General features: G+C 43.9%; 1 protein-coding gene across 1 annotated transcript; it reads left to right on the top strand.

The window, feature by feature from the left end:
* Positions 1-10,184: 10,184 nt before the first annotated feature.
* Positions 10,185-11,939, top strand: sfrp2 (secreted frizzled-related protein 2; the record flags this gene model as incomplete). The annotated part of the gene is made up of 3 exons (XM_084454492.1): positions 10,185-10,686; positions 11,412-11,492; positions 11,635-11,939. The coding sequence occupies 3 exons, from the start codon at positions 10,185-10,187 to the stop codon at positions 11,937-11,939; spliced, it is 888 nt and encodes a 295-aa protein (XP_084310618.1).
* Positions 11,940-13,153: the final 1,214 nt, after the last annotated feature.

Here is a 13,153-nt window from a genome sequence, read left to right as displayed (position 1 = left end):
GCGTCACTGCAGCTGCTGTGTAGCACAGCGAGGCCTGCTCCTCAACCTGCCTCATGGTGCTTCTCGACCTCTTCCTGACCCCGCCGCTATAACCCACCTTGGTGTTTCACAGAAAATCATTGAGACATCATATGATAGTAGTTTAATGACATGTTAGACATGCATGCCAGCTTTATGAGATCAAACAGGCGGCTGGTTTGTAAGCGGCCTGGAATGTGCCCATGGTGTTCACAATTAATTGCCGACTTTAATCAGGTGTTCATGTCAGGTGTCTTGCTGTAAAATATGAGGAATGGTGACCCCTCCTCAGAAGCTGACCAAAGTATGGAAAACGTGCAAAGAAATGTTTTTAAACTCACGAAACACAGTGCTGGAATGTTGCAAAATTTGGCTTGGATCCTAACACATCTTTAGCAACGAAGGCCGAAATGTTAAACAGTCAAAGCTCAGAGGGGCCTTGAAGGACTACTACTACTACTACTAGCTACTTGACGTTTTGGGAAATGCCTTCAGTGTTTACAAGGGGCCGTCATCTAGACAGTTTTGTTTAGTTTAGTGTGTGTGCAGTGGATGTGTCTGAGTGTCTCCCCGGTGGGTTGAGGCTAATGGCAGGTCTTTTCCCCCTGCTTCGCAGCAGGACTCTGCAGGTATAATATGCAGTGCTTGGGGCTTGTTCCGTCCACCTCCGTACCCATTAGCCAAGCACCCTCCTCCTCCTCCTCCTCCTTCTTCTCCTCCTCCTGGCACCAGTTACAGAGGCTGAGGTAAGCTACTGTGTACCCGGCAGTAACGCTAATGTGCGCTGACTGACTTGGAAGTGCACCGTGAAAGAGTGAGAACTTCGGAGGGGGGGGGGGGGGGGGTTCGTCTGTCTTGCCTAACAGTACGTGCGCATTCCTGTTCCAGAGGGAAAGGGGGATTTCTGTGTGCGGTTGCATGTGAAATGTGGACCACAAGCACCTACACTGAGAGGTCCTCAAAGGAAGGGCTGATATCCACAGCATGTTGCATTGGAACATACTGTATCAGCCTCTCCATTATTCTGGAAGGAGCTGGGATACAGTATCATCTGGCACAAACATGGCTATAATCCCACCTCAATTTATGTCTGAAAAAACTCAAAAGAACTTCTTTGTTGAAAGAACTTCTTTGTTCCTTCAATAAATTAATGCTTGCCTTCCTCCAAGGTGCTGACCAATAAATAAGGCATTACACTGCTTTCTAGCAGACACAGAGAAACTTCTCAAGTTTCTATGTGTGTACCTAATGAAATACTGAGGCTTTTGGATGAAGGTACATTATTTTGGTCTGGGGCTATAAAAAAGTGTAAACTTGGAAGATAGTTTATAATAAAAAAGAAGCTATTTTTTGCCTCAGGGTTTTTTAAACAGTAAAATTCCATATGAAAAACAAACATTTTACCATGGTGACATCAGCCCATGCAAAGCTGTTCTATGGAAACTTCAACTCAGTAAAAGGTATACACATTCAATGTTAGATCCTTTTCACTAAACTGCCTGTGACAAATCCTCTCAAGGATTCTACTTCTGTTCAATAATAGTCTCATCATCTGCAGTGCAGTTGACATATTGACTAAATACTTAGACTATGATCTCACAGAAATACCCTAATAGCTTATACAGAATATTTTCAAAATGTCTAGCCAGTTCATTTACGCGGTCATTTTTGTGGCTGACCCCTAAAAGGTCTCACGAGTGAGAGGATCCGCCTTACCAAGGGGCTTCAACAAACTGCACAATTTATTTCAAGTGCACAAGTGCATTATCTATCAAGCACTGTCAACATAACTAGACACCTTGCTGAAACACTTTAACGTGCCGTAGCACAGGGTTAGTGATGAACGTTATACTGCGCAGGGAGGTTATTTTTACTAAATTAAAATGCACACATTGGAGATTCAGTTGACTGCGGCCCTATACAGTATATAGATGGCTATAAGCAGTCATGTACTCTATGGAAGATGGCTAGGTGCAAACAGAATTACATTGATCTCTACCCGACCACACATCATCCTGTCAGAGACATGACTTCTAAAGTTGATCTCTGCCCTGAGGCCTCTTCCTCTGATAGCCATTCTGTAATTCCGTGAACCTCTGACCCTTGGGTCATGCACAATTTTCTGTGGATACATCATAGCACCTTCTCAGCAAAAAAGAAATGCCAGCGTTAAACTTCGACTTTCAGACCTCACACATTTCTCTGGCAAACGCTGGTATGTTTTTCTGTGCTCTGTGTAAAAAAAATATTGGAGTAAAATGCAACAGAAACATTCATAATTTGATTTGCTGCAATTGTTATGATGTCTCTCCAAGATTGGTATGATAGATTCTGGCTTTGATACTTCAGCATGTCAAGATTGCATGAAATGTATGCTGTTTATGTACGGTAGAGCACGTCATACGTCATGAAAACTGTCTGGTTTGTATTAATCAGGAATTTAGAAGAAATGACCCTTAAATCAAAATTACTGTAATGGTAAATTTGTTATCACATTGATTAATGCACATTTTTGAGATTTGCAGAGCCATTTCACCTTGACAACTGGAAACAATCTTATCACATCTTGAAAAGGCAAAAATATTTCTTCGGTATGATTGTAGCCTTTTGTAGTAATGTAATTTGTATAACTATGTTTAGATGGGTTTTCTTTAATCATTCTAATCTCCATATACATGTGTAGATTTCAGAGAGGTGGTTTTTGAGGCTGAGATGATGGAATGCCCTTTGGAAAAGGTTCTAGAACAGTTGATCGGCGGTCAGTCTCACGTCTGTTTCTCTTCAAGCGGCACGGCGGCACTCAGCTGATCCCCCCTGTAACCAATCCTGGCCTCGCCGTGGCGGCCGCCGCTCCCCAAACGGGACGCCGCGTCTTTATTTACACATGAGCCTGCGTCTGGTATTCCCGGGGTCACTGCGGGTCACTCGCCCAGCCCACAGTCACCTTAGCTAAAATTAAATGGGGTGTTGTTTTTTGTTTTTTTTGTTCTTAACCCCCCCTGGATTCCGGTGATGAGGATTTGCTAGATTGTATTTCACAACAAAACCTGTCAAAAGTCAAATGATCCATTACTTGTGCTGAAATTTGTTCATGTCACAGGCAATATTGGTACTTTTCTTGTGTTTCTGACGTTTTTGAGGACTTATATTACCCAAGGTAAGTCTTGGTTTTGGGGGGGGGGGGGCGTTCTGTTTCCACACATTTTTTCCACTGGATGTTCGTCCTCCCTGTGCCTCTCTAAGACCCTGATCATGCGCACTCCAGTGAACCTCCCAAACGCTAATATAGCTTTTACTGTACGACCCATTTCAATAAATGAACTATGAACTAATCTAGTACGTCATGTGTATGCTGACCAAAGCACTGTACTAAAAGAACACATGGCACTTGAGATTTTGTCAAGTTTTATGAATTTGGCACCCCTCATCAGAACCGAGCATTGATTCAGCAACGCGAGTCAGTTGAATTCATTTAAGATCCTTGAACGTATTCTGTATGAACCTGATAATCTAGCTCTCCTGTTTGTTCTGCTATTGTACAGACAGACCCTAAACCCAGGTCATTTCATTTATGGCTCATTATGTCCCATTTAACCAGACTCCATGGCTTGATCAAACCAGCGGTCTGGCCGCGATACAGCCCACAGATTAGGCCCCTATGCAGCAATGGATTTACGCAGTAGAGGTCAAGCACGGAACATGCACTCGTAAACCTGAACGGGAGTGAGATGGGTACAATTTCCCCGTTTATTTTAAAGGCAGGCAACAGATTTAATCAGCACGGTTGTATCAATACGACTAGCTCAGGTTCTCCCCTTTTCCACATTTTTGCAAAAGGTTACTGCTAACTATGCATATCAGCTAAAGTAGCACTAATTTAAGTCCGGGGTTAAAAGTTGTCTTACGAGGGCATAAACTCGCCCGAAAAGTAAGGACACCACCCCACCTCTGTGATAATTTACAGTTGGCCATAATGGACATCCGGCATTCTTTCAATCTTGTTTAATTTGTTAAACTCATGTATGTTTTTCCAACTCCTTTCTAATAAGTGATTTAGAGTGAGAGCCCCTGCTCTCTCTTTTTCCACGAGGACTGATTTAGTTAAATGCCAAGGTCCCTCTTTCATGGAATGCTTGTTGGCTGGCGGGGGGGTCGGGATGGGGGGGGGTAAGAGGGGCGGGATCAGGGTGCCCCCTCTCTGTATGGGGTGGAGATCAGGTCTGGGTCACTCGAGAGACGCTGCCGAAACCACGGGGCTGCGCATGCTTTGGTCTGGGCCGTAAAAAACCCCAAGACCCTCTCACAGTGTGAGTCTTTCAGCTCCAGTGTCGGCCACAGGTCAAAGTGCAGGGCCATCCGGAAGCATCCGCTTGTTGCTGGTCCACGGACATCCTGCTAGCATAAACCTGCTAGGCCCGATTTTGTATCTTTTTGTGTGTGTGTGTGTGTGTGACGCTCTTCGGGAACGTTTAACGGCAAGCTGTTGCGACTTTACTCTTTTTTAAATTCACCCCCCCTTCGGCCCGACTTTAAAGCTCTCCAAGGTTGTTCCCAGAAATATAATCATCACATGACCATAGGCTAGTCGCTGGAAGCCATGTGGTTTGAATTTCAAAGCCACAAAATGTGTTTGTTCAATTTACCAACACAGAACATTTATGAGCGTTTCAATGGTAATAATAATGGAAGTCTTTCATCCAAACATCCCAGAGCCTCGCTGACCCTCACTAGGGACTTACTCATCCTCCCAGCCACACCTGCCTTTATCTGATCAATGTCCAAGACATGAGCTCTCCTAGCTCTCATCTAAAACAGGCACAGCCCTCTTGTGCCTAAATCACAATTGTAGACACAGTTTAGATCCTCTTTCCTTTTCCCAACCCAAATCGAACCAATCCAACTTTCCATATATCGATCTCGCAGCTCTTTTTTTTTTTGCAGGGATCAGATCCAAGCAGAAACTAGACTGGTCCATAGTCTGGCAGCGTGTGTCTAATAATCCCAGCCTAGCCTGAGAGCAGACTGTGTCAGACAGCTGGCATAAAAACCCATACTGAGTCAATTAGACTCCCAAAACGGCAACATTTCATAAACTACACTGAGCAAGCATAATCTATACGACTCTCCTGGACTCTAATGAGATTAATTCATTTTAGACGGGGGGGGGGGGGGGGGGGGCGGTGAATTCCTCCCCAAATGTCAGAGTAGGAGGAGTAATTGAGGCTAACAAGCTCATTAGTGCAGCGTGGTCCATGTGCACTTCAGGACGCATTCAGAAATATACGTCTGATTCTCTGTTGGGCGCCCAGGGGCCCAGCGGATGGAGGAGTGGTTCAACTAGCGAAGCTTTGTTTATCTCACTGAACACCAGCGCAGAGCTTACTGCCGCGGGCACTGCAACTAGACTGTCAGTTGTTTGCTAGGATCCCCCATGAGTTGCTGCCAAGGCCACAACTACACAACTAGTCTTCCTGGGATCCACAATGTCCATCGCAGGTCCGGACCAGATCTGAACGTTCGTCTTTTTAAAAAAAAAAACGGAGCATCCATTAAATGTCAATGCCATTAATCCTAGCGGTGATATTCCTGTGGAATGTCTGTCATAATGATATGTCATATCCCACTGTTCTACCGCCGCTAATCCAAGTCCATAATCAGAAAGATGTTGCTAATGACCAAATTGCAGTCAACCTGACCAACTCAACCTGACATTTTTTCCTAGACTTTTCCGAATAAAGGGACGGACGGACGAGGGGGGGTTGAGCTTCCCGATACAGGAATAGCACTTTGATGTGAACACATGAAAGCCAAGTCTTGTTTTGCATTAGAGCTGGCCTGATGGTCCAAACCCCCTTCACACTGCGAGGGAGCTCTATTGAGGCTGGATGAATTGATTATCAAAGGCTTCCAGTGGGGTTTGGGTTTCTCCTGAACCCCAGGAAACATGCACTCACTAATTGCTTGTGACAGTAGTCCGGCCTGCGATTCTCCATAAAAAATGGAGAGAGCCAGAGAGGGAGGGAGGGGGGAGAGAGAGAAAGGAAGGAAGGGTTATGGGGCTACAGATGGGCTAGTCCGCCCCAGCGAGCTGCGTCTCATTTTCACACAGGGTCCAAATGAGAACCTGCTGGGTTGAAGTTTACCCCCTTAAGCACTGGTTTAGGATCAGCTTACCTCATCCACAACCCCTAACCTTGACCGTTATCTACAAAAAACACTCAACTGGCCTTAGATCTGTTCTTAAGAGCAGCTGTGTCTCTGTTCAAAAATGTCTCTCCCGAGGTTATGGTGCTGTAGACGACCATGCAATCTGTGTGTGTTGCTTTGTAGGACACTGTAGGTCTGTCTGTTTGACAGGGGGCCCTGTTGGTAGAATGCACAGGCTGACATCACTCTTGTGGTTTATAAAAGTATCCTGTGGTTTTGTGGAAGGCTGTAATGTCGGTGACACTTTATACTTGGCAAGGAAGTGTGTAAAGTCTGCGCTGGAAGGTTGTTTTTTTTATGTAAGCTTTAATAATGATTTATTAAATGTTTTTAGCAGAGGAAACTGACAAACATAAACATCACATGTTTCGGAACCCTTGACAGAGTCGCAAAACCTTGCTCCGCCATCGAGGTCCCCTCCAAACCCCAGTACCGTCTGGTCCCTGTCCGCCCACGCCGTCACGGGCTTTTATTTCCTAAGTGCTTTTGAAGAGGCGGGTTGATGTGCGGTGTTCTGTGCACCCGTAATCCATCACTTTTTGGACTTCTCTTCCCATCACACGTTTCCCCCCCTGTGACTCTGTAGCACCCCGCATAATTTGCATCGTGGCCGCAGCCCTTTAGAGGGGCGCTAGACAGAACACTCCCTCTGTTCCAACCTGTCTCTCTTGATCTGCTTAATGGCCTGATGTGTGGGCTTCCATTTGAACTGTTGCTCACACCCAGGTAGGACAGCACAGATGGCCAACTACTACTGCTCCGCTTTCCATTCCAGGCCAATGTAGCAGGTTTGGCGCTTATATGACCTTACGGGTGTCTCTGCAGAAGCCCGAGTGGAATTGACACAGCGCAGAAGGGAGGGGCTGAAGGGGGAGGGGGACTTGCCCTATGAAAGCAGGGTAAACCTTTGACATACAAATGTATCAGTCAACTCCGTGGTCCCCAGACCCCTAGCCAAGCTGTTAATCCTGCAGTGTTAGAGGGGACATTTTTCCTATGTAAATATAAAGAGGCTATATTTTTAAGTGACTCTCAAGGACGTGCACACTTGACACGCTGCGAGCGCTGGTGTAAATGTTAGTGGAGGCAGTTAAAATTAAAGTGTGCCCGGTCAGCAGTTTGCTGCGTTGCAGCCCAGGCACACAGGTTAGCTTGGTTTTGACGGCAAATATTTTGCCGGCCTGTTCGCATTGTGGTCTGGAGGATTCAGATTTCAGTCAGCGTTATGGTTAGAAGTTTTCACGTGGTTGGAGTGGAAAGGTGTTTCGTAATCATTTAATCTTAAAAGCTCAGACTGTTGAAAAGGAATTCATACAAGCGTATCTATCCAGACAAGAGACTATAATTAAGAGATATACTGCAACAAGTGAGTCAGTTGAAGGTATGTCCTCTCCCTGCAAAATCTCTTGATGAGTCAATCCAAGACAAACAGAGAAGTGTTTTTTCATAAGTTAACGAAACAATAAAACAGCTAATTTAAGGGTGAGGGTAAATGCTAAGCTATTCATTTGGTATGAAACTGTTTATTCACGTCAAGCTCTCCACATAGTTTATATAAGTTCTGTCTTGTTTTACTATGGAAAGGAAGAGGGGAAAAATTGTTGGGCCTTTTCCCAACATGTCCTCTTTATCCCTCCCTGCTGAAATTTGGCTCACTTAAAGCTATAAACTTTAATGACAGGTTTAATCCAGACTCAGTAAACTACTCTACAGTGTTCTCCATTGAATTACACACTCCTCCTTCATTGCCATTTGCTTATATCAACTTCTTCGAAAAATGGAGCCACTGCTGTGCAAGCCTGGAAGGAGGTCTTGTGAGATGAGGTTGAGATGGCAAGATTACAGGAAGTAACATATTGCACTTCCTGGCCCAGAAGACAGTTTTAGAGAGGAAGGTTTTCCTAGTTTTTTTTGACCCAGAGGAGTCACCTCCTGGCTTGTAGGGCTGGGTATTGGCAAGGACCTCATGATACGATGGGTCACGATAGAATACATATCCCAACACATTGCGATACAACACAATACAAAACATATTGCTGTTGTCAATGTATTATTGATACTCTGCATAATAACTGAAATTTTAAAAAATACAGAAAATACAACTCCATCCCCCGCTCCCTGGAGGTGATCCTGAGGGCGGAGGGAATATACTGTAAGGACACTTTAAATCCATTTAAAACATAAATAATGTCTCTATGACTGAATCTATGACTGAATTCTATAATTAATTATCAATCTAATTACATAGATATATAATAACAAAAACAATTTTTTTTTTTTTTTTTTACTGTACCGCAGAAAATCTATTATATTGCAGAGAGAATGTTGCTCTGTGTTGCTGTATGGATTTTATTGCTCAGCCCTGCCGTGTTTGTCTTGGACGGCACATGGCTCAAGCTTTAGTGAATCCAGTCAAATTGTCATAATATTTTGAAAGAAAAAAAAAAAAGACATCTGATGGATTCATACAGAAATGTAGCAAATTATATATTATGTATGTCATGAATTAAATCAATACAATATATTCTTTAATAGTATAAATGTGCTAAAATAGAACTCAAATCATCACTGAACTTGACTCTGAAGTTTCTGAAGACAGGTTTATGAGTGTCTTTACAAAAACATAGAATTAGATTTGGATTGAGCAAATGAGCAAGCATTTGTACCATAACATTACCTGATTAAAACTTGAGGAACAGGCTGGTTCAGGTACAGTATTGAGACGGTGGTGTATTTGTTAGAACGAGGCTTAAAGAGGATCCAATTCTTGCACAGAGTGCCCAGTTAAATGCTCGCTGGGTGTAGATTCTAAGGGAGATTGTAAAACATAAAAAATATATATAAAATAAAGGAAAATAAAAGACAACAAGTTCTGTGATCTATCATATCTGGCAGGAGAGTTCCTGGCCATATGTCAACTTCAACTCTCGCCTTTAACCCATTGATCTGGCCAGAGGCAGCCTGTCAGAGCGCAGGATCCTGCATGCATGAACAATGTCAACATTTCACATTTTCTTTTTTCTTTTTTTTTTTACCTTCACCATCCTTTCTTTGCATTTTTTCCAGGGGACAAAATAGGGCAAGAGTGTCAAAACTGAGAAGAACCATTTGTGCTGTCTGTGGACCAGAACCCAGCCCAGGGGGTGTTGAGAGGGGATAGGAGCCAGTTGCTGTGGAGGGGGGTAGATTCGGTTTCACCCCTGGGTATGGTAAGCAAGGTCTGGTTCTCACACCAGGACATATTTCTCCATGTGGTACAAACCTGAGGTAATGATGATAAATTAATGCATGGATGAATTGAGTCCAAAGCCTCTTTAAAAAATAAAAAGTAGTCTTGTAATTCTGCTTCAAGTCCCAAAGGAAGATCTCCTGGGTTTAAATTAGTGGATGCATTACTATTGTTTTGGGCAGTAGATTCAAAAGGCTTACTGCCACAAAACACGGTGTCAACTTGTTTTATGGGCTATGCTTTAAAATAACAAGTAAATGTTAAGAAAGAAAATAAACGTGTTTATCTGTAAAGACACTGGATGATTTAAAACTAAAAGAAACGTTTGTCTATAGACTCCCAGAAGTTTAGGTTACAACTTAGGGTATGACAGTCATCTACTGTACAACGTAGGCTAGAAACTGATGGGAATTGCATGCTCTCAGACTCCAAAGAATTGCAAATTAGAAAGTAGTGTAGTGTTTGGTTGTATTTGACTCCACTGTCCACCACTAGAAAGTTTACCTGGTGAGTGAAACCTAGGCTATAGCAAAGGCTACCCTGGACCAATGGATGAGAGTTCTTTACACACTGACTCCTCCCAAACATGACTACAAGAAAACCTCATGTTTCAACATCAGCCCAACATTGTCAGTGACTCTGCGTGCACTGATGCTTAAGAACATACCTGGATGAAAGTACCGTTTCAGTTTCAAATTTAAGATTTTCCAAGATTTGTACACAATCGACAATGAAGCGTTTCGTTTTATCAGTAATATGGGCCATCACATTACCTGCCTACATGGATGCCATACACGGACTGTATAATTTCGGTCAACCCGAGTTATTCAACTACAAAAAGAACAACTGCAAACCCATTCCGGCGAATCTCCTCTTGTGCAACGACATCGAATATACCGAGATGCGCCTCCCGAACCTGCTGGGACACGAGACCATGAATGAAGTTCTGCAGCAAGCCTCGTCGTGGATCCCGCTGGTCCAGAAGCAGTGCCACCCCGACACGAGGAAATTCCTTTGCTCGCTTTTTGCCCCGGTGTGTCTGGACGACTTGGACGAGCCAATCCAGCCGTGCAGGTCGCTGTGCGAGAGCGTGAAACAGGGGTGCGCGCCGGTGATGTCCGCCTTCGGCTTCCCCTGGCCAGATATGCTGGACTGTGAGCGCTTCCCGCTGGACAACGACCTGTGCATACCTCCTGCGGGCATCGACAACATTGTTCCAGTCACCAAGGAAGGTGAATATAGGCTACCTGCGTGTCCAGACAGTTTGGTAACCCCGAGTTAACGCCTGTTTTATCTTGGTACTAGATACTTTGTAAACAATATACTGCAACATTATCACATCAAAAATACAACAAACGGTAGGCGTAGTTAATTATTTAAATAACTCTTAAATATTAAATATTGACAATTAATAACGAATCCGAATTAGCAGAATATGCAGATTGGAGTCCGGACGGGAGTTTCTGGTAATGTAGGCCTATTCCCTGCAGCATCTCGTGGTTGTTTCCTTAATAGAGGGATGTGTAAACAGTAGGAGTTTACCATCTCTGCTCAGCTCATCTGAGATCATCCTGAACCGTGGAATGGGCGAAGGGAGGCACAGGGCACACAGTCAGAATACAGTAGCTCCTCATAATATCTCCTCAAATTATAGGCTATTGAGAATATTGATAGAATACACATTGTGAAAACAGAATGGCAATAGGCTACATTGGCATTGGTTCAAATTAAAACTTTTAATAATTTGAGCCAACAAATTTCAACAGTTAATTCAAAGGACAAAAACCGAAATATAGCCCAAGGCTTATGGTTCAAATTAAAACTTTTAATTTGAGCCAACAAACTTCAACAGTTAATTCAAAGCACAAAAACAGAAATATAGCCCAAGGCTTATGCGCTCCGTTGCCCTGGTAGCAATAACCTAATGAATTACATTAAATTCACATTCCTCTTGCAGTGCCCAAGGTGTGTGATGCCTGCAAAGAAAGAGAAGAAAACGACAATGAGATTGTTGACAACCTGTGCAAGAATGACTTTGGTAAGCCCTGATCATCAGACCATCTTCATTTGCTCGGTTTAACAGAAAAAAGCTAACTAAAACATGAGTTGGCCTATAATTAGAATCCCGTCTTCCTTTCACTCCCCCCCCTCCCCTCCCCTCCCTCTCTCCCTCCACACAGCCCTCAAGATCAAAGTCAAGGAGATCTCCTACATGAACGGCGACACCAAGATCGTCCCGGAGACCAAGAGCAAGACCATCTACAAGCTGAACGGCGTGACGGAGCGCGACCTGCGGAAGACCGTCCTCTGGCTGAAGGACGGCCTGCAGTGCGTCTGCGACGAGATGAACGACATCAACGCCGCCTACCTGGTCATGGGCCAGAAGATGGACGGCCACCTGGTCATCACCTCGCTCAAGCGCTGGCAGCGCGGTCAGCGGGAGTTCAAGAGGATCTCGCGCAGCATCCGCAAGCTGCAGTGCTGAACGTGGCGGCGGCGGCGGGGCGGGGCGGCGGCGGGGCGGGGGGAGGTTGAGGGCGTCATGGCGGAGCGTGGCCCCCCCCACGCCTCCCAGTCTGATGTAAACGACCGCTCACCCTGTTGTTGACCACGTTCACGTATGACCATAACACACAGTTGTATCTGTCTATAGCACATACTCACATCCCATTGGTTGCAGTGGATCCAAACAAGGGTGCCTGTAACATTTCAATAGCTCAATAAGCTCAAAGCTCAGTTTGTAGGACGGTCCCACCAACACTAGTTACAACAGTTACATCAAAGAACACATTCTCTAAGTGAGCAAATAACACCTAGAAGTATACATAAAATTATATAGGAACGACTTCTATGGACCTGTGGAGTAAAGAGATTCTGCATGGGCAACGCAGGCTGTTACTGTATTTACAGTCATTTCTCATTATCAGGCGCATTCTGCTCTAGTTATCCAAGCACAGTTACAAAGCTGGAAATATATAGTGCATATCATTACGAGAGGATGTGTGTGGTTCCTGTGCGCATGGCGTGATGTTCTTTGAGGTATACTCTGATGTGATAGTGAGACCATGTCATGAAATAGAATATGCTTTTGTTTTTGCTACTTACCCTTTCTCAAGCAAAATGAGAGATAGCTGGCTATATTCTCTGGCTGATTTAAAAAAAACAACTGCTTTTGATAAACTCTTGGCATTGCAAATTCAGCAGCTTAAGGCAAGGTCTGTGTCATTGCAGTGAGGCATAATTCGAGCTGATTTTACCAATTATTGCGTAAGCCTAATGTTCTCTTGCTCTGCAGTTTTGCTGTCAATGGCTTGTCATCTTTTTGTACTTGATCCCACCTACTGCACTGTATTCCCCCTTTTTTACCACAATGATAAATGAAATATTTTTCTAGTTCAGATGTTTCATTAATGAGCTGTATGACTGCCATTCTAACATGTCCTCTTTCCATTTCCTGTTCCTGCATGAAGCATTTCTGTTCTCAGACAGCTTTTCTTTTTTAGATCTTCACTAACAATATCAGGATTTTATATTAGAGAGTTTGGTGATGATTTGAGTTGGCAAATGCAATGCAGTTGTGTGTGTGTGTGTGCCTGTGTATGTGTGTGTTCTGTAAAATATGGTTCTGAAGTATTACAATGTAAATATCAGATAAACATTTTATTCTTGTACATAGTTTTCAGCAATGGTAGAGGCCCT

This window comes from Borostomias antarcticus, assembly GCF_949987555.1.
Source record: "Borostomias antarcticus genome assembly, chromosome: 20".
Lineage (NCBI taxonomy): Eukaryota > Metazoa > Chordata > Actinopteri > Stomiiformes > Stomiidae > Borostomias > Borostomias antarcticus.
This window is presented reverse-complemented; position numbering and strand designations above follow the sequence as displayed.